At 36.8% G+C, this 27244-nt stretch overlaps 1 protein-coding gene across 2 annotated transcripts in view; it reads left to right on the top strand.

Annotated features, from left to right (window-relative positions):
* LOC136678187 (serine/threonine-protein kinase TAO3-like) overlaps positions 1–27244 on the top strand; it is a 71886-nt gene that overhangs the window by 32499 nt on the left and 12143 nt on the right. For both annotated transcript variants that reach the window (XM_066656123.1, XM_066656122.1), the window contains exons 3-14: positions 4471–4678; positions 5820–5891; positions 6199–6300; positions 7966–8011; positions 9228–9324; positions 10870–10983; positions 12042–12133; positions 12508–12601; positions 13317–13398; positions 20327–20494; positions 22369–22560; positions 24357–24491. In XM_066656123.1, the coding sequence (XP_066512220.1) occupies positions 4547–4678; positions 5820–5891; positions 6199–6300; positions 7966–8011; positions 9228–9324; positions 10870–10983; positions 12042–12133; positions 12508–12601; positions 13317–13398; positions 20327–20494; positions 22369–22560; positions 24357–24491 (1326 nt within the window). In that variant the 5' untranslated portion in view covers positions 4471–4546. The remainder of the gene's footprint in view (positions 1–4470; positions 4679–5819; positions 5892–6198; positions 6301–7965; positions 8012–9227; positions 9325–10869; positions 10984–12041; positions 12134–12507; positions 12602–13316; positions 13399–20326; positions 20495–22368; positions 22561–24356; positions 24492–27244) is intronic.

The raw sequence follows: 27244 nt of genomic DNA, 5'->3' as shown, positions 1-27244 counted from the left end.
TCAATCACAGCAGTTTTTTTTTAGTTAATGTTGATTATTCACAGTTTTAATTGCAGATAACCTTCTGCTGTTATTTCAGTATTTTGATGAGCTCTTTTATTAGCTACAGTGACTCTTTAAGACAGGTCTCACAAAGAACTTTAAAATTAATTTGTGTCCATTATTACATATCAAATAGAATCACACAATTATATCGGATAATAGATACTGTATATAGAAGCACTGCAATCTCAAAATAAATATCAAATAAGTAAAATGCTAATTCAAACTGAGATTTGAATTGCAGATTCCCACTCTAATGCATATTTCTTTGTCTCAAAGGGAAAGATGCATTTGTTGAATTTGTTTGCCAAACTAGTATTGCATTGTTCTTTACACTTGGTTTCAGCCCTATCGGTCTCCAAATGAAAGTGCAGTATGGAAAATGGTCAAAGTCAATATTTGAATGAAAATATCAGGTTCCATATCTGTATTTTGAATTTATTAACATCCACTGGTCTGTTAAAGCAAAGAAAACTCCAAACTCCATTCATGTTTCTTTTTGAGCCATGTATAAACACACAGTGAGCACCAGAATTGAGTTTATAGCTCTGTTTCACATTATTCAGTGTAAACACAGCTGTAATTTCTACATCACCAAGTCCTAAATATAAAGTGAAGGAGAAATCTGATTACAGTCAATTACAAAAATTGATTTTCAAACAGTTAGAAATTTTGATTTATTGAATTCTCATTTTTGAGAGCAATACTGCACATGTAATGTGGCATTTTGCCATTCAAATCTCAGATTACATTTCCATTTTTGCACTGAATTTTATTTATTTTAATTAATTTATTTATTTTTATTATTTTAATTAAATTAAATTAGACACAGGGCCTGATTGACCTATGTCATTAATGATGCAGCAGCTTCACCGTTGTGTGTGTGTGTGTGTGTGTCTGTCTATGTGTTTGTTTGAGAGAAGAATTATTCTAGAGAGCAGAATTCAGGTTTGATCAACAAAATCACTCACTCTTCATCAGCACTAATCTGTTTAAAACTGACCCATCTCTCCACGAGACCTGCACAAATCTGTAATTACTGCTCCACATTCACCCAATTCATATCTCTCTCTCGATTATTTTTTCTCACTGTTTTTTACACTTTTTTGTAAACAAATTTTTCCACTCTCTTTTTCTGTTTGTGTATATTTCTGTCTTTTGCACTTTATTTTCCATTTTCCTCTATCTGGTCTGTTTATTTTCCTTTGTTTTCTTACCTTTGTTTTTTTCTTTACCACATTTCTCAGTCATTCCATCTGTCCTTCACGTTGTCCTTATTTTTCTTTGTTCTTTTGTATCTCACTAATTTTCCTTTTTTGTTTTCTATTTCTTGCTTTTTTTCAGAAGGAGTCTATTGGAACCTTCTGCCTTCTGCCCATTGTGTCTGTTTTAAAACTACAGTCAGACAATTCCTAAGACTGTAATTTTATTTCTCTGCTATTTACTATTTGCAGTATTAATTCAGCAATTGTGAACAAAATTGTATTCCCCCTTTATCAACTATATAATTTAGAAATAATGTTTCTAACACGCTTTTTAAAATTCTCTATACGCAATATGCATATCTCTCTCTCTCTCTCTCTCTCTCTCTCTCTCTCTCTCTCTCTTCAACCTGTTGGCACCTTCTTGCATCATGTGTGTGTATGAGTTGGGTGGGGTTAGATTGGAGGGGGGTCATCTCTAGAGCTCTCTGTGTGTGACTTGAATCTGCTCTTTTCTTTTTCTATTTAATCCCCCCTCCCCATCCCTCACTTTACTACCACTTTCCCTCCACTGAGCACATCATTCCTACAGTTCTGATTGGTTTTTTCACTTTCGGGCAGGGCCAATCAACTTCAGGCAAACAACCTACGTCACATTAGACAGTATTTGAAGTGTTAGAGACCGCGGCAACAGAGAGAGAGAGGGAGAGACAGAAAGAGGTAGTGAAATAGAAAGAGAGAGAGAGAGCAAGAGATCATATTGAAATCAACATGAGAGAGAAGGAAAAGGGACAGATAGAAAGAGAGAGAGCAAGAGTGAAAGAGAGCATGAATTCATAGAGAAAATGTTTGAGAGAAAAAAAGGGACAGATAGAAATGGTGAGAGAGAGAGAGAACATATAGAAAAATATGGTCAGAAAGTGTCATAAAGGGGTGTGGATTAACAGTGAGTGAGAGAGAGAGAGAGAGACAGAAAATGAGGGGGTTAGATAGTGAGAAAGAGGAAGCTAGATAGAAAAAGGGGGAGAGGGAAGGAAGGAGTTAGAAGGAAAGAGAGACAGACAGACAGAAACCGGGAGTCAAACAGACGCAAGCATGATGCAATAGCCAGACAATATGCGTCCTCTTCTTGTAGTGTATTGCACCAACCAATCAAGTCTGAGTGAGTGTAGATGATGGATGTTCTGTTACCTTGCTAAAAAAGAAAAAATAAAACCCCCCATTTATTTTTCCTTGTCACTTTGAGGACTGTTTAATGACCCAAATTGAGAGAATGCTCTCCGAAATCAGTGATCTTAAACTAAGACATCCATGGCCAATTTTACACTTTTTACCTTCTCAGTGGGCCACAGGAAATCTAAAACACACTTGTGCAAAATGAGATCTGTTGTTATGACTATCTTGTTTTTTATTGATTTATTTTCAAAATTATCTATTCATACAGTCTCTCAAAATGGTTTCCAAAATTAAAATGTCCTGTAGACAACACGTGTTTTGTTAATGGCATCATGCAAAGAACCTTCTTAATACTTTAGTTTACAGCTTAGAGGGGTTGTCTTTTGGCCACATGGTGTATTTGTGTTGTAAAATATGACTCAGTTCTTAGTTGTCGCATTGTTGATGATAAACAGCAGAAACTTTGTAGTTGAAACCTTAAATAGTGTAAATATCAATATAATTGCCATAAAGTATATGTTTGAACATTTTAATTGATTACAAATCAAATCATTGATGTAAACTGAATCAGTAATGATACGGGTGGCGAGATTTACACCTCTGAAGAATTATTCATGTGATTGCGTGTGCATGTGTGTGTTTTTATTTATTTATTTTTTCATGTTTTGTATTTGGCTGGTTTGTGTGTCATATGTCTTCTGACTCAGTGAGCAGAGGTACCTGCAGCTGTGTGTGTGTGTGTGTGTTATTATGTGCCTTTGTGTTTGTGTGTGTGTCACGATGAGCAATAAATGCAAACAGAGAACTCTGTTCACTTGACTCAGTGAACCCCCACAGATATGACACACACTGAAGCACCATCACGATTTTCTCTCATAAACGCACACACATTTGGACGTTCTCTCGTGAGGCAACCTGCCGATTCTGAAAATGTGTAAATATGTTTTTGGGCCTACAGTCATTTTTTCTCAAAACACAAACACTGCTAACAAAAATAAATAAACTGCCAAAACCGGGTTCTTTTGATAAATGGCATAGGACAGGAGCTACAAGTCAACTAATCATATAACCATTTGAGAAGTGATGACAGATATGCCTCGGAGTCAGTCACAATCACCTCCATATGCTCCTTCTTCCACCATACAAATGAAAAAAGATATATAACAGCATCCTCAAAACTGTATGAGACAGAGCAGTAGAATTGTCATATTTCATAATTTGCATTGATAATTTTATCAATGAAAATTAGAAAATGCAGTTTTCAAAATATAGTTTTTTGGGAAAAACCCAAGAAAATAATATGGGCACTTTAAACCAAAGTATAAAATAGTCCACAGTTTATAGTCGAGACAGCGTAAGGAAAGTAGTGTATGATGTTACATGCCTATGTGAGTGATTGTGTCTGAGTGCACGTGTGCTCGCTCCCACCGTATCTAAATCAAACTCATATCAGGATGAACGGCAATCAGGGATTTATTGCACTTGAGCCTAAGAAATTATGGTAGTAGATAGGATCTTTTATAGTTCTTGACGAATGATATATATCTCATATGAACGTATATACAGCTCAATAAAAAAATTATTAACAGCCTGAAGTGCAAAATCTGAAACTTGACTAAAATATGGATTTTATTTAGTTATTTTTTTCCTGTCCATGTAGCTTCATTTATAGGATTATTATTTTTTTTTTGTTGTTCCATCATGTCAACACAGGACATTTTGTAAACTTTCATAAAATACAGATAAACCTAAATGCTGAAAAATTATTTGGGATAAAATCTCTTATAGAGATATAAAGAATATTTAGGTTTTCCCTGTAAACTTGTCATTTATTAACATGGCAAACTAAGGACCAGTTTAATGTAATGTCTAACTAACTGTTTTTAAGTCTCAAAAAAAGAGTCTGAAAATATGCTTTAGATTTATACTTTCTGATTTCCAAACGTAGTATATGGCAAAGTCATTTTAGTTATTGTGCAAATGATAAGATGCATACATATGCATTAACTTGTGTTGTATTGTTACGTTACTGTCTCTGTCTGATCTGCAGGTAGATCAGATAAATGTGGGGGCTGGCGGATGAGGGTGAGCAGCGGGTGGTCTCCAGACGTGCAGTCTAGCTCATCATGCCCTCGTCCACTCGGAAAGGAGCGCGAGTGGACCCTGAGCTCGCCAGCCTCTTTTTTAAAGATGACCCGGAGGAAGTGTTCTGTGACCTCCATGAGATCGGCCATGGGAGCTTCGGGGCTGTTTACTTTGTAAGGACTATTTTAAAAAGCCTTTGCATTCTCTCACAAATACAGCAGCTACAAAGTGGATATTATATCTGTATCACAAAATTACTCCAGCTCATCCCAAATCTAGTGGACGGAGCTGGATTTTGTGTGCGGTGGAGTTTCTTTGGAGGACGTAGGCAGGACACAGTTTAAGCACACTCAGTCCTCAGAGACCAAAAATAGCTTTTAATACTGAAGCTCAGTCGTTGAGCTTTTCTGTCTTGCTCCCTTCCATCTCTTTTAAACTGGCAGCTTTACATTTTGCCTCCCTCTGAATCCACTGGCACAGAGCTCCACAGCCTTCTGACAACTTCTCCTGCTTTTTCTTAATCTGGGAACTAATAACGCAAAGCCTTTGATTAGAAAATCTGTGGCAGGGTTGGAATCTGCATCACAAATCCCCTCCTCCCTATAAAACACACACACACACACACACTCCAGATGTAGGACCCCATTCAAGCTGTTCTTAAGACAGATGGTGATCTGTGTTTTAACCCTTTGAAGAATTGTTCTGCTGTTTTATTTAATGTGATAACAATTGTTAAAAAGCCTTCTTGTTACAGTATTGAATAATAATTTGGACTGTGACTAAATATTAATTTTATAATCTATCTGTGTTTTTAAACGTATCAATTAGTTGTTTTATATATATATATATATATATATATATATATATATATATCTCACACACACACACTTGGAAGAAAACAAGAACTTCCCAACTCTATTATGTTAGCTAACCCTAACCCAGACTGGCTAGAACTACTCAATAATATGGGGAGAGCAAATGACATCTTAGCCACCTAGACCAGAACTCGTCACTAGGATTAGCTAGGATGTTGCTGGTTAGCCAACATTACAAAAGTGGACACTTACGTTGCCTTAGCAGACATTTATAAAGACATTTTTGAAGAGCAGTGATAGTTTTCACCCTCCCAGCTGAGGACATCTTGTAAAAGAGGGTTTCCATCACAATCCGGAACACATGTTAGTAGGTGGATTAGCTTTGAGAGTTTGAATGGGTGAGTGTGATTTGGACAAACAATTGATTGAAGGTAGATTATGGACTGACATATGTTTGTGGGATGCTTTTAAAATCTTTTTTTTTTTTTTTTTTAAACAGGCCCGAAACTCCTACTCCAATGAAGTGGTTGCCATTAAGAAGATGTCCTATAATGGCAAACAGACCACGGAGGTAAGAAACACCAAAATAAAAACACCAAAAACCTACACATTAAATTAGTGTTTTATATAGCCACAGTTTTAACAGCCGAATAGTAAATCTGAATAATAATATGAATGTCAAATAAAGATCTCAATTTCAAGTACCTTTTAGCTATTAGTTACAGTTATACAAAGTATGACAGCATGAATTGGTGCAAACCTAGTTTAATCATTGGTTTAAACAAAGCCCAGTATTTGGGTGGATTTGTGTGAAATTGTTGTCCTGCTGTGTATTAATGGGTGAGGTTAAGGGTGCTTTGCTTTGTCTGTCTTTATAGAAGTGGCAGGACATCATTAAGGAGGTTAAGTTTTTGGAACAGCTGAGACACCCAAACACCATTGAGTACAAAGGTTGTTATCTGAAGGACAACACTGCATGGGTGAGTACTGTGATAAATATGCCTTTATTATGATTGTACAACGTGTCCGCGTGGGTTTCCTCCCACAGTCCAAAAACACACGTTAGTAGGTTGATTGGTGACTCAAAAGTGACCGTAGGTGTGAGTGTGTGTGTTGCCTTGTGAAGGACTGGCGCCCCCTCCAGGGTGTATTCCCGCCTTTCGCCCAATGATTCCAGGTAGGCTCTGGACCCACAGTGACCCTGAACTGGATAAGCGGTTACAGATAATGGATGGATGGATGGAAGATTGTACAACTTAAGTTGTTTTCTCTACAATTGAAAACACACACACGCACACACAGTGGCGCAAGATGGGTCAACATGTTAGTTGTGTCTAATACAGTGGTCAGTAAGTGGACACTTTAAAAACTCCAACAGCACTACTATGTCTGATCCACTTGTACTAGCAAAGACACCACCATGTCAATAAGTTGAAAAGAGGCCAAAAACAAAGAGCAACAGAGTTTTTTCACATTTAAGGTTAGTGGAGCTGATAAAATGTATAGTTCAGCAGCCTATGTTTCAGTTCACACAGTGTGTGATATTAACTGTAGGTGTGTAAGTGATACAAAATTATAACAATGAGGACAACAACATTTTGACATGTGTGTTTTGTTTATAAACAATTGTATATTACCCTGTAACATGTAGAAGAGTCAGCATTTCATAATAATGAAGTTGACATGCCATGATCAGAAATAAGAAATCACCCTGGTATCTTGACACACTGAATTTTTTAATTTTTTTATTTTTTTTTTAAACATAAGCACCAGACCTGCCACTGCAGAGCTTACAGCATAATGAGGCACACTGTCTGCTGTGTGTGGTATTAGTCTCTCCAGCTCAATTGCACTGCTCATGATGTTTGTTCATCCGTGTCTCAGTAAATACAAGAAACACACAGCAGTTTCTCAAATTTTGCTGAAGCGATCTCAAAAGTCTGATATAATCCAGGTTGTTATCTGATGAATGAACGTTAGCCTGCATGATGGCTCGTATTTCTGACTTTCTAGAGTTAGCATTTTTATCCTAGCCTTCATCCAGTACACTTCCAGGCAGGGCTGTCTCATTTTGGCTTGGCTCCCCTTGCCAGTGTTTCATGTGACACACACTTCCCCTTCCTTCATGTGTTTGCTCCACAAAACCGTGAAGACAAGGACATAGGCATAGGCGAGCATAACAAAGTCACTGTGTTTTTTGTGCAAGGAACGGCTGCCACAAATGTTGTTCTGTTGTAATCGATGGCAGACCTGTTAAAATAGACGTTTTAAACTTGTACTTGTTGTACTTATTTTATTTATTTAATTGAAAAAACAAATTATATGTGTTTATCATTTTATACTAAAAATGTGCACACTGCTGCCTTGTTTCTGATTCAGAAGAAATGCTTTAATTAAATGACTCATTAATGTATGGTGAAACAGTTATATAAATTACCATTTGTTTAGATCTTAACATCTATTTCTCTTAATAATTATATAAATTATATTTATTATCTCAGAAAATTACTTGAAGACTTCTAACTTTATATTTCTGTATGTTCAGCGACTACTTAGGCATTGAAATTAGGAGATAAATGCAACTGAATGTTGTGATCCTTATTTGTTGTTAGCTAAAAAAAGTTTTTCCTCTGATTCTCTTCCAGCTGGTCATGGAGTACTGTTTAGGCTCAGCCTCTGATCTGTTAGAGGGTGAGTAAACACAGCCTTGCCATGCTGCATGCACATGCTATAATGCATTAATACACTCACAAGATGGACTGTTCCATGATCTTCCATTTCATGTGTTACAGCTTATTTAATTTTTGCAAAAGCTGCTTTTAAATTATGGTCCAGAATGACTTTCGTTAAAAAGTCCTTTTTTTATGTTTGAATATATTTATTTTTTTTAAATTTTGAGATTGTCCTAAAATGTATGACATGAATTTAGGCAAAACTTTGTGTAGGCAGGATGTCTGATGACGGCACGTTCAACTAGCTCTGTCCAACTTCACAGAACAGTCTTATTTATTTATGTCAAGAGCAGTAACTGGTATTTAAAGTCTTTACTTGCCACGCAGCGTTAACACCCAGTGTGTGGGAATCTTAATGTTATTGATTATAATTGAACCTATTTAATTAATAAATGACTGTTATTTTGTGAACACCCAGTTTAGGCTGAGCTTGTTGTATATTCTTATTGAGCTAATCATACTCTTGTATATCAGGTTTCTAGCTTGCAAACATGCACACACTTGTTTTATTAATTCTTTTGTCACTGCTAGTCATTTCAGTTGGACCAGCAGAACCAGATAAAAAATGTCAGTGTGTTCAATCTTCACCCTGCCCGTATTGAGGTGTTTTTGTTTTCTACGTGTATGCCTTTTGTATGTCACATGATTTAAAATAAGCAAGGCCTTGAGAGGGTTTTTTTTTTACGAAGCTCTTACTGATAAAAACAATGCATATCCAAATTTGAAAGCTTTATTTGTTTACTTTTGTTTGGTCCTAAATTTTGTTTGCAGGGGCAGGGCACAAATTAAATGTAGTGCATATGCCACTGCCTTTAAAAATTAATAACAATACCGAAGTAGAAGCATTTGGCATTAATGACATATACTGTTTCTAACCCAAAGAGAGGTTATGCTTTCGTTTTCATCACAAATGTGTCCTGAGGGTTCTAAAGTTAAGCCAATAGGATACTCACTTTCTTAATCAATTAATTTTTCTTATTTCTATCTGCTTGCAATGCTGAGTAGTTTCAACCAGTTCAGGACAACACCTTAATTTTCAGAAAACCTTTTGATTCAAAATGGTATTAATGCAAAATCTTTTTCTGTTAATCCCACTAACACCAGAGCAGCACTGTTAAGTAAATATACATTGCTTTCATTGTTGCTTATTTTTCATTCTTGTTCTGTTTGTGCAGTTCACAAGAAACCACTCCAAGAGGTTGAAATTGCTGCCATTACCCACGGTGCCTTGCTAGGACTGGCTTACCTGCACTCCCATAACATGATCCACAGGTGGGTCTCTTCCTGACCCTGTCCATCACTCACATAAATACAGAACATATTGGTTACTTCCTTAGTCGTTACTGAGGTACTGAGAATACAATACCAGTCAACTTTTTTTAATTATTACTTTGTGGATTTAATATTAAAGACATCAAAACGTTGAAGGGACACATATGGAAATATGTAGTAAACAACATGTTAAAAAAACAGAATATAGTTGCTGTCCAAAAAAAAAAAAAACATGTTTTTTGTATTTTTGTAGAAGGTTTCTCTCAATAGGCGAGCCATATACAGAATATGAGGTGGGCAGTCACAGACCCAGGAGACATCAGCCAATAGCATTCAGTAATGTAAACCGGTCCTGACCCCACCCCCAAACAGTCAAAAACCCACCCATTTCTAAACCAGAGCATGGAAAATCTTCTCGAATGCTGAATGAGCCAGAGGAAAAAAGCTTGGTGTGCGAGGGAACTTTAAAATTGAGAAGGAAAACCATTTGAGAATGGGGGGGAAAAAACAGTTTGAGATAGAGATTATGATCAGTGTGTGTGCAATTCCTCTCAGTGTACACATGAGTTTCACATTTGTGCTTGTAAGAGGAATATTTACACAAATGAAATGTTAGAACTTGCAGGTTCAAATTTTCCACTTGGTGTTTTTTAGCCGTCTACTTTTGACATTAACGTGATGCCATAACGATCTCATGAAACTGACTGAGTGAATGCCTGGAGTTTTCAAAACTGTAATCAAAACATAGGGCACAGTAATTACATTATCTGTATATCATACAATATATGGACGTTTCCTCAATAATCTTTGCTGATGTTAATTTTACCCTTTGAGTTTACTTGTATGATTGTTTACATAAGCATGAATATCACCATCATTTTAGCCTAGCATGTTGTTCTTGTTTTTTGGTTTTCTCTGGTCTCTCTATTCTGGGGCCTTTTTCTCGATTTGTTTGGTGGAAGAAACTGTCTTTTTAAAAATTATATATTTTATTAAGAATAGTTAGACAATTCCTGTGTCTCAGTATACTTAGAAACTAGTTTGCTAAAAACTGTTAATTGCTCTTTAAACTGTTTAATTGCTAAATTTTAAATGCTAGTATATTATTATTATATCAGTAACTTAAAATGACAATATCTTTAATCGTAATTATTTCTGGGACCGTATTAACAGCCACAAAAAAACAAAAATGGCTATCCATTCATATAAATGGCTAATGGTTGTAATATTGACAAGAATATCAAAGCGAAGGCCTTTAGTAGCAGGTTTGAAGTTTAAGTGGGTCAGGAAGCTTTTGTATTTCTTCCTAATACTTGTTTAATTACTGAGAATTTTTGACATAATCGAAGTCTCACATTTAAAGATGCCATTGAAGTTGTTTTGCAGTTAAGTGGAATAAGGACCTGTATTGGTTGTATAGCCAATTGGTCCTGACATTTTATCTGATAGGAAAGAAGTTTGATGCAAAATTATTGCAAAATTAACCTTTTGCCTCTCTGTCACTGCCCCCCCCCCCCCCCCGTCTCTCTCGCTCTTGCTCTATAGAGATGTTAAAGCAGGAAACATCCTCCTCACTGAGCCTGGTCAAGTTAAACTGGCTGACTTTGGCTCTGCCTCCATGACCTCACCTGCCAACTCTTTTGTTGGGACTCCGTACTGGTGAGTGTTACTAAATAATTTTTACTACTTTATATAATATAATAATTGTTATTAACAGAATTTATTATTACAATAACATTGTTATTTTTCTCTTATAAAGATTGCTTAATAGTACACTTGAAACACTTATTTCTACACTCCTGGTTCATTTGATCAGCTTCACTTCCAATATGGATGGCATATGTTCTTTGTTGTTGTTCAGTGAGCTTATTGATGTAGGTTGTGGTGGCTGCTGTCAGATCATCAGTATACACAGATACGCGACTGGTATCTAGAAAATCTGTTTTCTGATCTAAATAATTTCTGACCATTGAAGAACATTGATGTTAAAAAGGTCTAAAATGAATGCAGTAGAGTGCAACTATATTGTTTTAGGATCTGATTAATTAGACAGTGAGTGTAGTAACAAGGAGTTGACTTTAATGCTGTGGTTGATCTGTTCATAATTTTCCATAAATTTCCACAAAATTATCATAGAATAGATTTCATTTTATAAACTATATCTATAGCTTGTTCGCATCGTCACCATTGTATATTATTTTTAGGCTTTACATTTCTCTAGAACAAAGCTTTTCATATTAAACCAATTTGAATCTCTTAATGACTGAATTATGCTTTATTATTAATATTATGTTGTCATATTGTCATAATGTTATGTTGTAATATTATTGTTGTTGTCATGTCAAATTCTCCTTTAAATGAAGCCTGATTTGTGAATCAGTGTGGAATATTAGAGACTTGAACTGGATGTCCTTGAATATCTCTTAAATCTCTTATAAAGCAAGTGTCCTGCATCCAAAAGGCAGACTAATGTAGTCAGTAACTGGTGTAATAAACCTCTGTAATAATGTATGTTACACTGAATGCCAAAAAGCAAGAGAGAGAGAGAGAAGGTGAAACGGTCAAAACAAGGACTTTCAGTTAATGTGGTAATAAACCTGTCACTAAGCAGGGTTCCAGCAGACAGTACAGTTCTCAGTGTCCACTATCACGAGGACAAACCAGGGTTCAGACAGTGACCAAATTTAGCCATGTGTTTCCCTGTGTCTGTGTGACAGGATGGCTCCGGAGGTGATTTTAGCCATGGATGAAGGCCAGTATGAAGGAAAGGTGGACATCTGGTCCCTGGGGATAACTTGCATTGAGCTGGGTGAGCAGAGTGCATGCTATGACCATAGCTATATTATGTTTCCAGTGAATTAAAAAAATTATACATGTGTGTGGTTTAATTGGAGAGCAACTGATTTTTCATTTTGTTTTAGTGGACCAGTTCTCAAGTGGGCTTTCAAGTAATCATCAGTGAGGGTGGACCAATATTTGGACTAGATTATTTTCATGTGGAAAACGTTATTTAAATGAAGCACAAACTATAAAGATACAGTTCTATCGACTGATCATCCAGGATAAATGCATCTGGAACCCCTGTTGTAAAATCTGATGTGTATACATATACAAAATGAATGAACTCCCTTTTAATACGGTTAGTTCACACATGACTTTTCTTCTTCTATTATTTTTTAACAGCCGAACGCAAGCCTCCTCTTTTCAACATGAATGCTATGAGTGCCTTATATCACATTGCTCAGAACGATTCCCCCACGTTGCAGTCCAATGAGTGGTTAGTACACACACACATATGCACATGTGCACACACACACATCAGATTCACTTGTTTACATGTACCTGGAAAAACTAATAGTTACATACCTTCTGCATTTAGCCACAAGCGCTTTACCTATTTGTTTGTGAAAGACTGTGGCTGTGTATAACTGATTTTACCAGAGTTACAAGAGGTCAAATCTACGGCTTTGACTCCATCAGTGCTGCTCTATCTGCTCTGCTCCACTCATACCAACACAACACACACTAAAACTCCACCGCCACATCTGTGTTACTGCAGCCTGAGAATAATCCACCAGTACTGGTGATATTTATTGCTGTTGCTGTATATAGGCACACACTTACACACTTTACACAATGACATTTCCCAGGTGACTCCAGTATTGTCTCTGGTGTCAGTATCTTATCAAGTGTCTCTATAAGTGAGAGCAGGCTATAGTTGTTGATCAAAGTTAATCCATTGACACCACAATGGCATGTAATGTTTATAAAAACTGACATAACATTTTATAATGCAGGATATAGATGTGTGGTCTGTGTATTTACAGTAGCATGTGTATTATATTTTTAATTAGTTATAAATACAAACGTGTATTTGTTTCTTTCTTTTATACTTAAATACTTATTTTCTTTAGACCAATATAATCAGGTTTCCTGTTTCTTTGGATTCTACTTTTAATCACACACATATTTTTGCATGATGTCTTTTAAAGGTCGGATGCGTTCCGGAGCTTCGTTGACTACTGCCTACTAAAGATACCTCAGGACAGACCCTCTTCAGCAGAACTACTGCGGGTGAGTACACACACACACACACCACACACACACAGAGACACAGACACACACAGTAAACACCACTTTGAAAAACTATGATTCCTTTTTTTAAAAACAGAACACACACATCAAGCTAATCCACAAAAAACATTTTTTTACATTGTAATAATTTAATCATGCAAAAATATTTAATTGGAAAGTACCCCTTTTACACACTGTTATGACCTGACCATAGCCTCTTAATACAGATTACTCTGTCATCAGAGAATATGCGTTTTGCTACTGACATGGTGAAGAATCACCTACTTTAACAGGAAGAGTCTTTTATCATGCAACATGACCAACAACAAAAGATTGTTTTTGTCCGAGTTAAAAACACCCACAGGAAGGAAGTAAAGATGTAAAAAAATTTTATTTTTTTTTTTCCTCATCCACTTGGGTAAATTCTTTACTTGCGTTTAACCCATCTGAGGTAGTGAATGCACAAACACACTAGTGAGCAATTTTTAGCCACATTCTAGGGGCAGTGAACATACACTCACAATTGGAACAGCAGGCAGCCAGCCATAGCGTATGGGGAACAGCTGGGTGTTAGGTGCCTTGCTCAAGAGTCTCGAGCCCACCTCTCTAAACTTAAGGCCATGGCTTAAAAAACTGTCATTAGGATATCACTTCTTCAGCAATATGTCCTCCTGAATCACTTTTTACTCCCATGTTATTTGCACGTATGGTGTTTTCTGTCAGACTGCTGAAACTTGCTACACAGAATTATATTTGTAACAAAGTGCAGATAGCTGCTCAGAATGGAACTGACTAAATCTGTGCAGCATAGTGTTCCAAAGATATCTGAAGAATTCTAGGTGTTATTTATCAGCTTTGCATTGGCAAAATAGTTACTGCACTGGTCACGTTCAGTAAAATTTACAGTCAGCTGTTGCAGGTAGCACATGTCCAAAAATTTCTTAGAAGAAAAGGCCCTCATGATATATATGGAGAACGTTCATTCACAATTTGTTTTGGTGACAATTGAGTAATTAAAAAAATGTAAGCAATACTCAACTTTACTAAAGGTAAAAGTAATTACCATATTGTTTTATACTGTTATTTTCAGTACTCGTAAATTGTGAAGTAGCTAATTTAGTTGTAATCCATAGACCGTTTGTTGGATGACATTAGTGCACATACACTGTGGTGGGTGAGTGGACTTCCTCCGCACCACATCAGTCATTGCTTCCTGCTTTGACAGTGTTCCTTACTCATCTGTTCCTGCTGACTCACGAGCATGCACACACACACACACACACAGAGTCAACCCACAGAATATTTTGTGAATCCTCTCTTATTCACTCCCTCACTTCCTGTGTCAGCTGCATCTATGGAGGTCAATAGAAGCGTGTGTGTGTGTTTGGTGCATGCACATCTGACATAATCCTTTTGCTGCTACATCACCCAAATGATCGCTGTAGGAGGACATCTCTCTGCCGCTCCACTTTATTTCTGCCTGTTTGGGTAGGAGGCTTATGACTCCACTGCCACAAGACAAAAATGGATCCCCCCTTGACCTTACCAACTCGACATTCTCCTCCTAGGGCGGATTTTAGTGTGTTTAGCTATGATTAAAGTGAAAAGTTTGGGGGGAAAATATCTAATTTACAATTTGATGTTAACCCAAATTGTGGTAATGATCTATGCAGAGGAGAGATATTGCAGCATCAAAATACACTTGGTTGCTATTGCACCACCTTGTGGGGAACATTCATTTATACTGCTAAACACGAGTGAGTTACAAACCAGTTTTATGTGGGGTTTCACATCTGAAAAACGAGAAAAGAGACTTTATAGGAAAACATCTTGAGAATGGCAGCTGAGAAAGGTAACTGGACTTAATGGCAATAAAATGGCTTTAAAAATGTCATTATCAGAGTACAATGTGTTTCTTAATATTTATATTTCTTGCAAGTTGGAACAGATACAGTACAGCAGAAAAATTGCAGTGTAGTTTTTTTTTTTTATGTAATAGGAAATAGGCAAATCACATAGCTTACATAAGGCTATGGCATATTGGGCTTCTGTTCAGTCAGCTCCTCATTGTTATGCAGTTTCAGTTTGAGACTGTGATCATTCTTTTTATGCAAACATTCTATTTCATGCATACAATTACAATTCCTCACAATAAAAATATCATCCGCTTACTTTCCTCTTCTGGTTTTGGAAATATAATTGTAAGTGAAACTTATATGCTTTTGTTTATTTAAATACAGCAGCATGTCAAACAGTATTAGAATGTGTGTATATTTGTTAAAGGAGCAAAGTTGCTAACACCAGTGCCCTTTCACAGAGCAGCCTAGGGTTTAATTACCAGGTCAGACACGAACATAATATATTATAGGCAAGTGGGCAGGACTGCTAACACTACATTAGCATATAACCTGATTAGCATTGTTGCTCTGAACAAGAGTGTATGCCGAATGCCATAAATGTAAACCACATAATTAAGCCTTTTTTGAGATTAACAGCTAAACACCAGTGTTGCTAATGAATGCACATAAGCTCCCTTTATTTATTAGCTACGTTTGCACTACTGAAAACAAAACAAATTCACAAATTAAACATTCCTTGTAAGAAGTGTTACATTAGTTGTCAGGGAAGAAAATGCATGAGTATATTTAGACAAAAATCTAGTCTGGAATTGTTACAAAAATACACTTTTTCATGTTGATTTTATTGTTTCCTGTAGCAAATATAATCCTATTGAGTGCTAAGAGATTTATGTTCTTGCTAGTCACGCTATTGGAGGATAACAAATAACTACACTCTGAAAAAGTGTGAAAAGGTACATGAGAGCAGATTGAAAATAATAGTAATAATAATAATAATAATATCACTGTACTACACATTTCCATCACATACGAAATAGAATTGAGATTTTAATAGACATTGATATAATTAATAAGGACTTTGTCACTAGTACTCTTCTGAGAATCCTTACACTAGATGTTGTAACTTTGCAAGTTAGAACCTGATTCTGCCCATAAAACATCAGATACAGAGGTTAGAGTATTAGTTATGGATCACAAACACCGTTTTACCTAATCCCAGAGATATTGGATCATGGTTTATTACACCAGAAAACACAATTCCACTGCTCCACAGCCCTGCAAGTGTGCCTCTAGTTAATACTACTCTAGTTGGTTCTTTATGTTTATTGCAACACTAAGTTCAGGGTATAGACATTATATAAAGTGTGTGTGTACTTGAAGATCTCTACTAAACATATCCTGTTTTTCTTTATGCTAAAACCCACTTCCCTGGCCCTCCAAGCTCCTTAGGAGGAAGAAAACAGGTCACTAATCTGACTCAAGCTTTCTCACAATGCCATATTCCAGGCATTTCCCCCATCTCCATGCACAAGTTTCCTAAACTGCCCTCTGACCTACAACTTGCATCAAGGTTAATATCAGAAGTCAGGTTCCACATGAACAAAGGAGAGCATCTGTCTCCCCAAAAAACTTAAGAATGTGATTGGGATTGGGACTGTCGTTTCCTCCTTTCTAGGTGAATAATCCCTTAGATTAGTTTTCTCCAGGGCTAGTCAGCCGCAGATGTCCATTTGGAAAGGCTAATGCTTATCTAGGTTAACAGGAAGCAGACTGAGCTGCTAGTTGTTAGCCATTATCATTACCCGAAGGCTACTGCACACCAGTTTCTTTTTTTCTTATCGTATTATTTTATCTCATATTTGCAATCAGCCAATACTACGCAAACTTCACGTTACATTTTGTTTTCTAGCTGTCAGATAGCTATCTTTTATGTAAATGTAAAATAGAATTATAATCTGTGTGAGAAATTCATGCCAGCTCAGACTAAATAAAAATCATAAATTACTTGTTTCTTTTAATACATTCAGTGTATTGCTTTTCATGATTTTTTTAAAAGGTAGTAGTTTGGAAGTTTCAAATGTGTCCGGTTAGTCTGGTTTGCAATAAAGTATCTTAATTTGGTTGGCTCTCAATTGGTGCAACCATTTAAGCCCTTGCCTTGTTTTCAGGAAAGTTTGTTCCCTGGTCATATCTCAAGTCATCTGCCACCCACAGTCCAACAGAGCATAACTGTCCTCTCTTTTAATCCGGGTGGGGACTCACTGTTAGTCACCTTTTACTGAATCTGATGTAATAGTATAAGTAGTTAGTGTTCTCCTCCAAATGTTTGAACACCAACAGCTTTGAATTAAGCCTTAGGTGTACTACACAACATTGTAAGTCTGAACAACTTTTCAAAAGACTGGGTAATTTAGACTTCCACACTACATTCTGTACATATCTTTGGTGACTGAAACAATATGCATTATTTTTGTAAATGACAGGTGATCACCCACAACACAAACTGAAAATTTATAAATGCATTTATACAGCATTGCATGGCATATGTTGCCTTATAATGCCTGGCATAACAACATTGCATTTAGATGCATTCATAAATATAATTTTCATAACCCTTTTTATACAAGTTTATGTGACTTAAGAAACTGCAGACAAAATATTGTTAACATGTTACAATGTTTACTGTTCTTTTGTATAGATGTTATTTGATGTTAAAACCTGATTATATGTTGTCATATATTCATACTTTATGAATCACCATGCATATAGAAACTATAACTAGGTTTATGCATGGGATTGTAAAGGAATATTTTGGCCATATTGCAGCTATTGTGTAATAATACATCATTAAGAATATAGGATTCATCTCGGAAGCGTCACCAAAAAATTGACAGTGTGAACAAAAGGCTTATTTGGTGACAATATTGTTTATTGTCCAGCTCTAGTTGTTTTCCTTGGCTTGCTCATTAGGAATTACACCCCAGATCATTGTAAAACTGTCAGTTTTGAAAAGGACTGTGTGAATAAAATTGAATATGTTTGCTGATGAAATCGCGTATGGCCTGGAGCTTTCCTCCGCATGTTGAGTAGGTGTCTGAGCAGTGTGAGTAAGACCATGTAGGTTGGTAGATCATCAGGTTGCCAAGCCACAAGTCTGTAGAGAGTCATTCCTACTACCCTCACCATATTCTACTGAAAAAAGTTTGGAATCACTTGGTAAATGGACAGTTTTGTATTTGTAATTTGTAATAAACAGCGTACATTTCTAAAGACGTTAATTCAGGCACTAATGAAAAAAACTCTTGTTAGGGGGGGGGGGGGGGATTGTCTTGTATTAAAATATTTACCCTATTAATTCTACATTTTTATGATCACTTACAGGAGAAAGCTCCTTAATGTTTTCCAAATAGCTAACAATAGCTTTGTTAGTTGTTTACATTAAAATCCAGCTAGCAGCTGCTGCTTTACATCTGACCTTATTCTCTCCCTGGTCTTCAAAATCTTGTTTAAATGTCTAGTATAATTGCAAAGCCTAACATTTATTACAGAATTTTCTAATTTCTCAAGCTTTGCACTACATTTCATGTGCCTTCCCCATCCAAGCCCTATGTTGAACTTTCAAGTGCCTATGGATAAATGAGAGAGCGTGAGATGGTGGCAAGGGAGGTTGCTGTGATGCTGCTAAAACAAAGCCGGACAATATTCTTGCTCATGTTTTAATTTCAGGATTTTAGTTATTTTTCATGTTTTAAATCGCCTACAGTAACATTAACCTGTATTTGGGTGAAAAGGGCAGTTTCAAAGCATCCAAGCCCTAAAGGCCTGATTCCAGTCTTACATTTACATATATACTTGGAATAAAATCCTGGATCTGAAGTAACCAGAAGCTCAAGAGGGTTCTCAGATGTTCAGAAGCCTATGTATACACTCATTATCTGGATCAGATGTGCTGGATTAGGACAGGCTAAATATTCTTACAGTAGGGGACCATGTGTTTGCCTCCATGACAATTAGTAGCGCAGGCAAAATGAAGGGTTCACAATGAGTACAAATGGGTAGAGCATTTGGGTTGAGTCTAGACTTAATTTTCACTGAATAAGCTTAAGCCTCTCAGCCCCAGTTTAACCAAACGCCTCTTTCAAACCTCCATATGCTCACCCAGGGTCACATTACACAGCGGTGCCATCTAGCGAGTGGCGGGCTGACCCAAAATGACGTAATTCACAATATGATCAGAGTAATACACTGTGGCTTTTATTTCACATTCATCAAGACTTCTTTGAAGAGGATGTGATGTAATAATTCCTTTATTAACCACTCATATTAAATGACTGTTAAAAAAAAGGGATGATTTTAAATGTAAATGAACTGGGACGGCACATTTGAACCTTGCCACAAGGAACGTAGAGGAAATTTCTCATTCCAGGGAACAGTTTGTTGTTGGATTCTTCACAAACACAGTGGGATTTTCTGCATATTCTAATTATTATGAATGCAAAACCTTTTGAAGTTTTAGTTATATATTCATAAACATATGTAGAGTAGGAACCTTCCCATTCCATATTTCTTTTGAAATTAATTGAATGAATATGGAGTTTGTTGTCCTTTTTACTGTAGAGCCACCACTCATTTTTTAAAGACTGTACACAATAGGCAGCATTGCTGTAAGGATTTGATTGCATTCGGCCAGAGAAGAATGAGTTAGGTCATGTGCTAATGACTCCAATTACTCCCAAAGGCTGGAGATGTTGCTTCAACACTCTAAAGAACACTGCTCCAGAGCCCAGTGCGGTGGATTTTATACTCCTCTAGCTGACACTGCATGGTGCATAGTGAGCCTAAATTCCCATATGGCTGCTCTGGAGCATCCCATCCTAGTGACAGTGTTTTTCATTGCAGTGAACACCTATGTCTACAGTTCATTAATTTAAAGCATCTGTTTTTTTAGTATTTAGTATATTCCTAGCTCAGCATAAATAAGAGGCTCCTGTTAATGTTTAAGCTGTTAATGCGTTCATTCATATTCATTTACTTACTCACCCTCTTACCCCTCCTTTCTGTTTCTCCAGCACGATTTTGTGCGTCGGGAGCGTCCCCCGAGGGTCCTGGTGGATCTTATCCAGAGAACTAAGGATGCTGTCCGTGAGCTGGACAACCTGCAGTATCGAAAGATGAAAAAAATCCTCTACCAAGAGAAACACAATGGACCAATGGGAGAGTCACAGGAGGAAGAGGAGGTAGATGCAAAGTATTGTGGGAAATTAACTTTCTGCTATGAGGAACCTGGCACTGATAAACAAATTATGCACTCACTAAATCACTTTGAGATCACCTCTAATGTAGCACTTGCTGGTGAGTGGAGATTAAGATTTGTATATAAAGAGGTTAGGTGTAAGGGTTAATTTGGGGAAAAAGACAACCTGTATACATAGGGTGGGGTTTTAAAATGCGCGCACACACACGTTCATTTCACTTATATAGAACATAACAGACAAGATTAGCAAAAATGTAATCATAGTTACCCAGCATGTCTGAACAAATTTAAATGATCCTCAGTCTAATAACACTTCACACCTCACATACATTCATGCTCTCAGTTGTGCAAGTTCAAGCCTATCTAGACAGCCTTTCTAATGAGTGAATTCAGCTACTATAATGTGCATATATTTCACGGATTTAAATATAAGTAGAGATCTCTATTGAAAACAATGCCAATAGAGTAGAATGCTCATGAGTCATTGATTGACTACATCTGGGGTTAGACAGAAAATGTGGATTATTTTCAGAATTGTTTCCTTAGGCCAATGTAGAGTAGCCCAGCAGTCTTCAACAACTCTACAATATTTACCCCATCTACACTTTTTTTTTTAATTATATATTTAAAATTATTATTTTGTAAAGCCCCAAGATGCTGTGAAGTGAAATCCATAGTCACTCCAGTGAGCCGAGTGAGGTTAATCAAATAATGTTTTGTAGAGAATCATTATACAAGCTAAAGTACTGAAGCAGAACGTTTTTACAAGCGCACAGTTGCTCCATTTTTTGGCTATTTTTAGAAACTGGAAGCAAACATCAGCGGACCAATCCTGCTGCATTTGCACTTTTCCCGAAATACAATTCTCAATCAAGTATCTTTTGATTAAATATGGCTTTAAAAGCTTACGCTGTCTGTTCACCTGCTCATCCAATGGTGCATTCATTAATCAAGAGCATTAAAATGTAGTCTGTTCCTGTTTGCTGAACATAGACTCTCTTCTTCTGGGTAGACTTTACACTAGATGTGGGACATTATTGTGGCATTTAGAGTGCATTCATCCGCAAGAGCGTTAGAGAGGTCAGATACTAATGCTGGATGATTAGTTCTACATCACAAATGCCACTCCAATTGATTCAAGGTATTGGATGTAGTTCCATCAGTTCTGAACATGAACGTCCACTGCTACACAATACAGTGCTGGGAATTTATAACCTGCTAGCGGACCCTTGAATTATTTGTTTATTTATATATTTTTATTTTTATTTTTTTGGCATGGGCCAGAGCTTGATTTGGTTGACACAGTGAAACACTGTAATGCTTTAATTCCCTGGGCTCAAACATGCATGCTTGAGCTGACATAAATATCCAGGTGGGTGGGTTTTGAACAACAATAGTGAATTAATTAGGCCCTAAAGGTTTATAGTAATGAGGCGAATTCCATATCTGTTTAAGAGATGATGGAAGAAAGATATGAAATTATTAAATATAAAGAAATATATACTTAAATAAGTAAATATAAAAAATATCTCTGAAAATAATGTGTGTATCTCTCATTATATCTGTCTGAAAGGTAACATCTGGATAGGCTTAATTTGCATGATTGTCATGTGTTTCAGTTCATCGTTTTCATGCTAGCGAATATAAAATAAAAAATAATTATAATATATAATAATGAAATGTGACCAGATCTGTCACTAATATATTTCTCTCTCTTATTATGATTAAATAATTTTCACTTCTTTAAGTTTTAATTCACCATTATATTAACCCCCTTCTTACACTTTGCCCCTCTCTCTCTCTCTCTCTCGCTCTTGCTCTCTCTCGCTCTCGCTGTCTTGCTCTCTTGCTCTCTAGGATGACCAGGCCGGGTGTAAAGGTAATAGTCTAGGCAGTAATCACTCAGTGCCCAGTACATCGGTCAGTACGGGGAGTCAGAGCAGCAGTATTAACAGCCTGCAGGAGTGTCCTGAAGACTCATGCACTGATATGGCCCTTATGCATCCAGAGTATGAAAACACTCTTGAGTCTTCCACGCACCATAAAAAGGTACAAAACATGGGAGTACACACTTTTATATAAGTTTCTTACATTTCTGCTTATGTTTACCTGGGCTAGCAATATTTGTGGAGCGTATTGTATAGAACTCTGCATAGATTATGCTGCTTAATTCCACATGCAAAATGAACAACTATTTGCCCAAGGCAAATAATAATTATTTTTTCCACCCCAAGTAAAAGCCATTTTTTTTAATATACACACCAGCTGCGTCCTGAAATCCGCTGTGTGACGTGAGCTGAAGTGTGTGACCCTCTGTGTCCAGAGGTTCTGGATGTCAGTGTAAATACAGAACCAGACAGACACGAGCAGACAGCTGCTGCGTCATAGAATTCACACTGTCACTGTTATTTTCTGTCTAAACTGACCACCTCGCCACAACAATGCGTTAACAGTTTTTACTGCTGGTATTATTAGAAATATCATTCAGTGAGTGTTTGATTAAATGATTGACACAGTTTTTTTCTGCCTTAAACCAAATGAAAATCAGCCAAGGCCTATTTAGTGGCTAATGTTTTTTTAGTTTTGGAACTACTAAAGCTACAGATCTAATGTAGGTAACAAGTACTGGAAGTTTATATTCAATTATTAATCTTGTGCAAATGTCTGTCTGAACATAACACGTGTGAGTTAGGTGACTGCAAACAGTGTAGTGTTTGTAATGTGTTTTTGTTATTGTTAATGAAATATTTTTGGAAAAATTATGTAAACTGGATTATTTACTCTCACAAAGAAGCTTTAAATGAAAACCCTGATATTAGTTTGTGTTGTATAGAACAGCAGGGGTGTATATGAGCTGAGTGAGGAGGTCATTTTGAGATGGTCAGGAAAGTGAATGTGGAACTGGGGGGTGAATGTAATAAGACTGAACAATGTTGTAATTGTACACATGGCCTCTCCTTTCTGTTTTCTTGCTTTCTCACACATGCACACACACGGTGTTGTAGTGAGCAGGACTACAGGCAGGGTTTCTGTGGCTTAAAAGGCCAAATCTGTGTCACACTTAGATTAATGCAGCTATTTTAAGGCCGTGATTTTTTTCGTATTGAACGTGGGAGGAAATCTTTGAAAGTTTTTAGTTGGTAGTAAATGAACACAAACAGTGCAATGTGAAAGCAATAGACTGAAGATGCCAGTGAATTTTGAAAGTTGACAGGATTATTCAGAAATATTATTTGTTTTATAAAAATCATGGCATGGTTTACCACTTTGTTGGTGCCTTACATCTCATTAGGATATGAGTAATATATATGTAATAGATATATAGAGTAGATATATGTAATATGGTAATCGCTATATGATAATTTTCCTGATAGAACCCTAGAAGAATAAATATGTGCTTGAAAGAGTCAGGACACTGAATATAGAATAAAGTCCACTTAAATTAAACTTTAAGGTTAAATAGACTTTTTTTGTTTGAATAAATATACAGAAGACACTCATGTTTAGGAACTACATCAAAAGGGAGTTCTACTTATTTCTTCACTTTAAAGAAACAATGTGTCCTTTTTTCTGAGCATGTAGGGAGGTGTCCCAAGTATAGGACCCATCAATTTTTTTTCCACATTATTATTTGGGTAGTGGACCATTCTCAGCACAGTGATATTGGCGTGTGTGTGTATCAGACATAGATGTGTTATTGTGCACAGGAAAAATGGCCAAGGTGTGAAGGTAAATGTTTCTCATAAACCGGCCTCTCAGTCAATGTACACCCTACAGATTCTGTAACTGCAATGTGCTTTTGTTTATGTTTGAATATGTGTGTGTGTGTGTGTGTGTGTTTATAGGATCATCAGTATATTCGTGAAGAGGGAGCTCATCGAGATCACCGCTCTGACCCTCGGCCTTCACCATCCGACAGAGCTCAGACTCGGAACTATAAAAACCGTGAACGCTTCGCCACCATCAAGTCTGCCTCACTGGTGAGGATCAACAATTACGTCATCCACAATTTTCTTTGTCCTTGCCTCTGCCTCTCCTCCCTCTCTCTCACTCTTCCTCTCACTCTGTCTCTTTATGTCCTTTCTCCCTCTATCTGCTCTCGCTCTCTGTGTCTCTTCTTTTTCTCTTCCTTTGTCCTTAATTCACCTTCTCGTCATTTTTCTTTTTTTCTATTAATTCTCTCTCTCTCTCTCTCTCTCTCTCTCATACTCTTGTCCTATCCTTCTATCCCGACCTTTCCTCTTCATTCTCTTTCTATTATCTGTCTTTAATTCACCCTGTGTAATCCTTATGTCTGTTTTTCTTTCTCTTCTCTCTCTTTTTTCTTGCATTTTTTTCTTTTTGTTATACTTTCTTACTTCCTTTCTTTCTTTCTGACATACATGTATGGACACGTATGGTCCACACTCTACTTCTAATTTCTGTCTCTTTTTTTATTTCGGTATTTTGTTCTGTTCCTTTGCCCTCCCTCTTCCTCTCTGTTTGGGTCGAAAAAAATAACATGATGTGTGTACTCACACTCACACATATATGCACGCTCACACTAGTGTCTGTTGTCAAGGCAACTCTATGTGGTCAATAGGGCCGTATGGCTGTCCTCGTGGCACGGCCGTTATTATGGCACGAGTTCATCATGTAAATATCATGGAAATATGGCATCTGTCTTTTTGGGACCGAAGAGTATTTCTATAAGATTGCGGCAAAATGGTAATGAAGCATTCTTGCTGGTGAAGTTGCAGGATTTTGAAGAATGTTATGAAGGATTATGTGATAAAACCACTTTAGCTGTGATCACGCACTTTTTCACTCTTTTATCCCCCTAATTAAACATTGTTGTAATGTTGCTGTTTGGATCAATGGCAGGCATAATAATCGATCCCAGAGTGCTCGGGTTATATGGTGATGTCACCTGTTTGGGCCGGATTTTGTTAATGCTTGAGCACCCTCTAGGGCCAGACAAGTGAACTGCATTCTGTCTGATAACACAGACTAATCTATCATCTCAAAAGATCACTCAAGTCCCACTAATTCCTTTACTGTGGCATGAAGCTAAATGTCTCCTACATCAACCTGGATATGTCCTCTCCTTTTTCTCCAATATGCATTTCCTGAATGAAACCTATTTTGTTTTATTTTTTCTTTGTTTGACTCTTGTTTTTATCCCACTATGTGAAGTGGAGGGGAGGGACTAGAGCCGGCTATAGAGGCTTCCTTTGTTTGAGCTGAAAGCGAGAGAGGGAGGGGGGGTCTTGAATTAGAAAATGAGCAATGAAAAGATGAAAATAATGAAATGATATTGCGTATATAATCAATATCTTGTTTTGTTTTTGCTTCTTAATTCAATTGTAGTAATTTGACCAAAACAAGATTCCTAAAGCTCATTTGTATGGATGAATGTAACAGGTGTCGTTAATAACTGCATATATACTTTCTCCTCTTTAATGTTTTCTTTTTCTTTTTAATTGGGATTTTTATATGATTTTCATACAAAATCATCTTAATGACAATCATATCATTAGCAACAATTAATATTTATGAATAACGTGCAACAGACATACAGTAACGGCTTTGTTATAAACACAAAATCTATGAAATCAGAATTGCTTTATTTCACCAAGTATGTTACACATACAAAGAATTCTTGATGCATGTATGACATGCAACGTACTAAAACAAACCAGACAGGTACACACATCAGATCATTTACAGATAGTAATTTACAGTACAGAATATAAACAGAGAACAGTTAAGAAAGTGAATGTGAAAGAGATTTTACATGAGATTTGGGCTAAAATAAGAGAACTGCTTTTAAATCCTTAGTTGTTGCATTATATTCTAATAAACGTTAATCAGCCCACACAGTGACATCTGAAGTGTAAGCAGAAAGTAATGACAGCACAGAAGAATGAGGGATATAGCACTAATGCTATTTAATCCTTGAAAGGGTAAATAATATTTGAGATTTCAAATGTCTTTTTCCTAATCTTCATTTGAATTTGAATCGGAATTGAATTTAATTCCCTTGAAAATATTGGTGATAATTATATTTCCATAAACGCATTCTATAAAGTAGTACATTTACTTGTTCCCACATGAAGTGTTTTTTGGCGTATTTGTAGTTTTTTGTAGTACACATTTTGTGAAAATGAGTGAAAAACAGAAGATCAGACATGAATTAAACCTATTCTTGGACTAAAGTGCAATCTCAGTGGCGAATTCACTTGCCATGTTTCCCCCGTACTGTACAGAAAACCCACTGATGTTCACCTAGGTGTGTTTTATTTACCCTTTACCTGGAAGGGTTACTTTTTGTCCTGCATAAGTGTGTGGAATAGCCCCTCACGTGCCTGCGGGGGGCATCTGAACAGAAAGTGATAGGATTGGTGTGAGTGAGTACAGTGGGGGTATTGATTCAGCACGATTAGGAAACGTCTGTGTGGAGCGCAGCGCTCATGTGACTGGCCTACTAAACACTGATTAGCCTGGTCAGAAGAAGTGTGTGAGGGCCAGGACTCTGAGAACCTCTTTCATACATGCCACACACCTGCCATCTCTCTCTCTCTCCATCACTACATCTCTCTCTCTCTCTCTCTCTCACTTACCCCCCCCCCCCGGGGTAAACAGTGTAGCGATGTAGCTCAGATTTTAGTCTCCATGGTCCCACGGCTGCTTTACTTTGCCAACATGTTTGGCCTCCGGACTTCTGGCGGGAGTTACGAGAAACTTAATGAAC

This window comes from Hoplias malabaricus, chromosome Y, assembly GCF_029633855.1.
Source record: "Hoplias malabaricus isolate fHopMal1 chromosome Y, fHopMal1.hap1, whole genome shotgun sequence".
NCBI lineage: Eukaryota > Metazoa > Chordata > Actinopteri > Characiformes > Erythrinidae > Hoplias > Hoplias malabaricus.
Note: the sequence above shows the minus strand (reverse complement) of the source record. Positions and strands in the feature narration are given on the sequence as shown.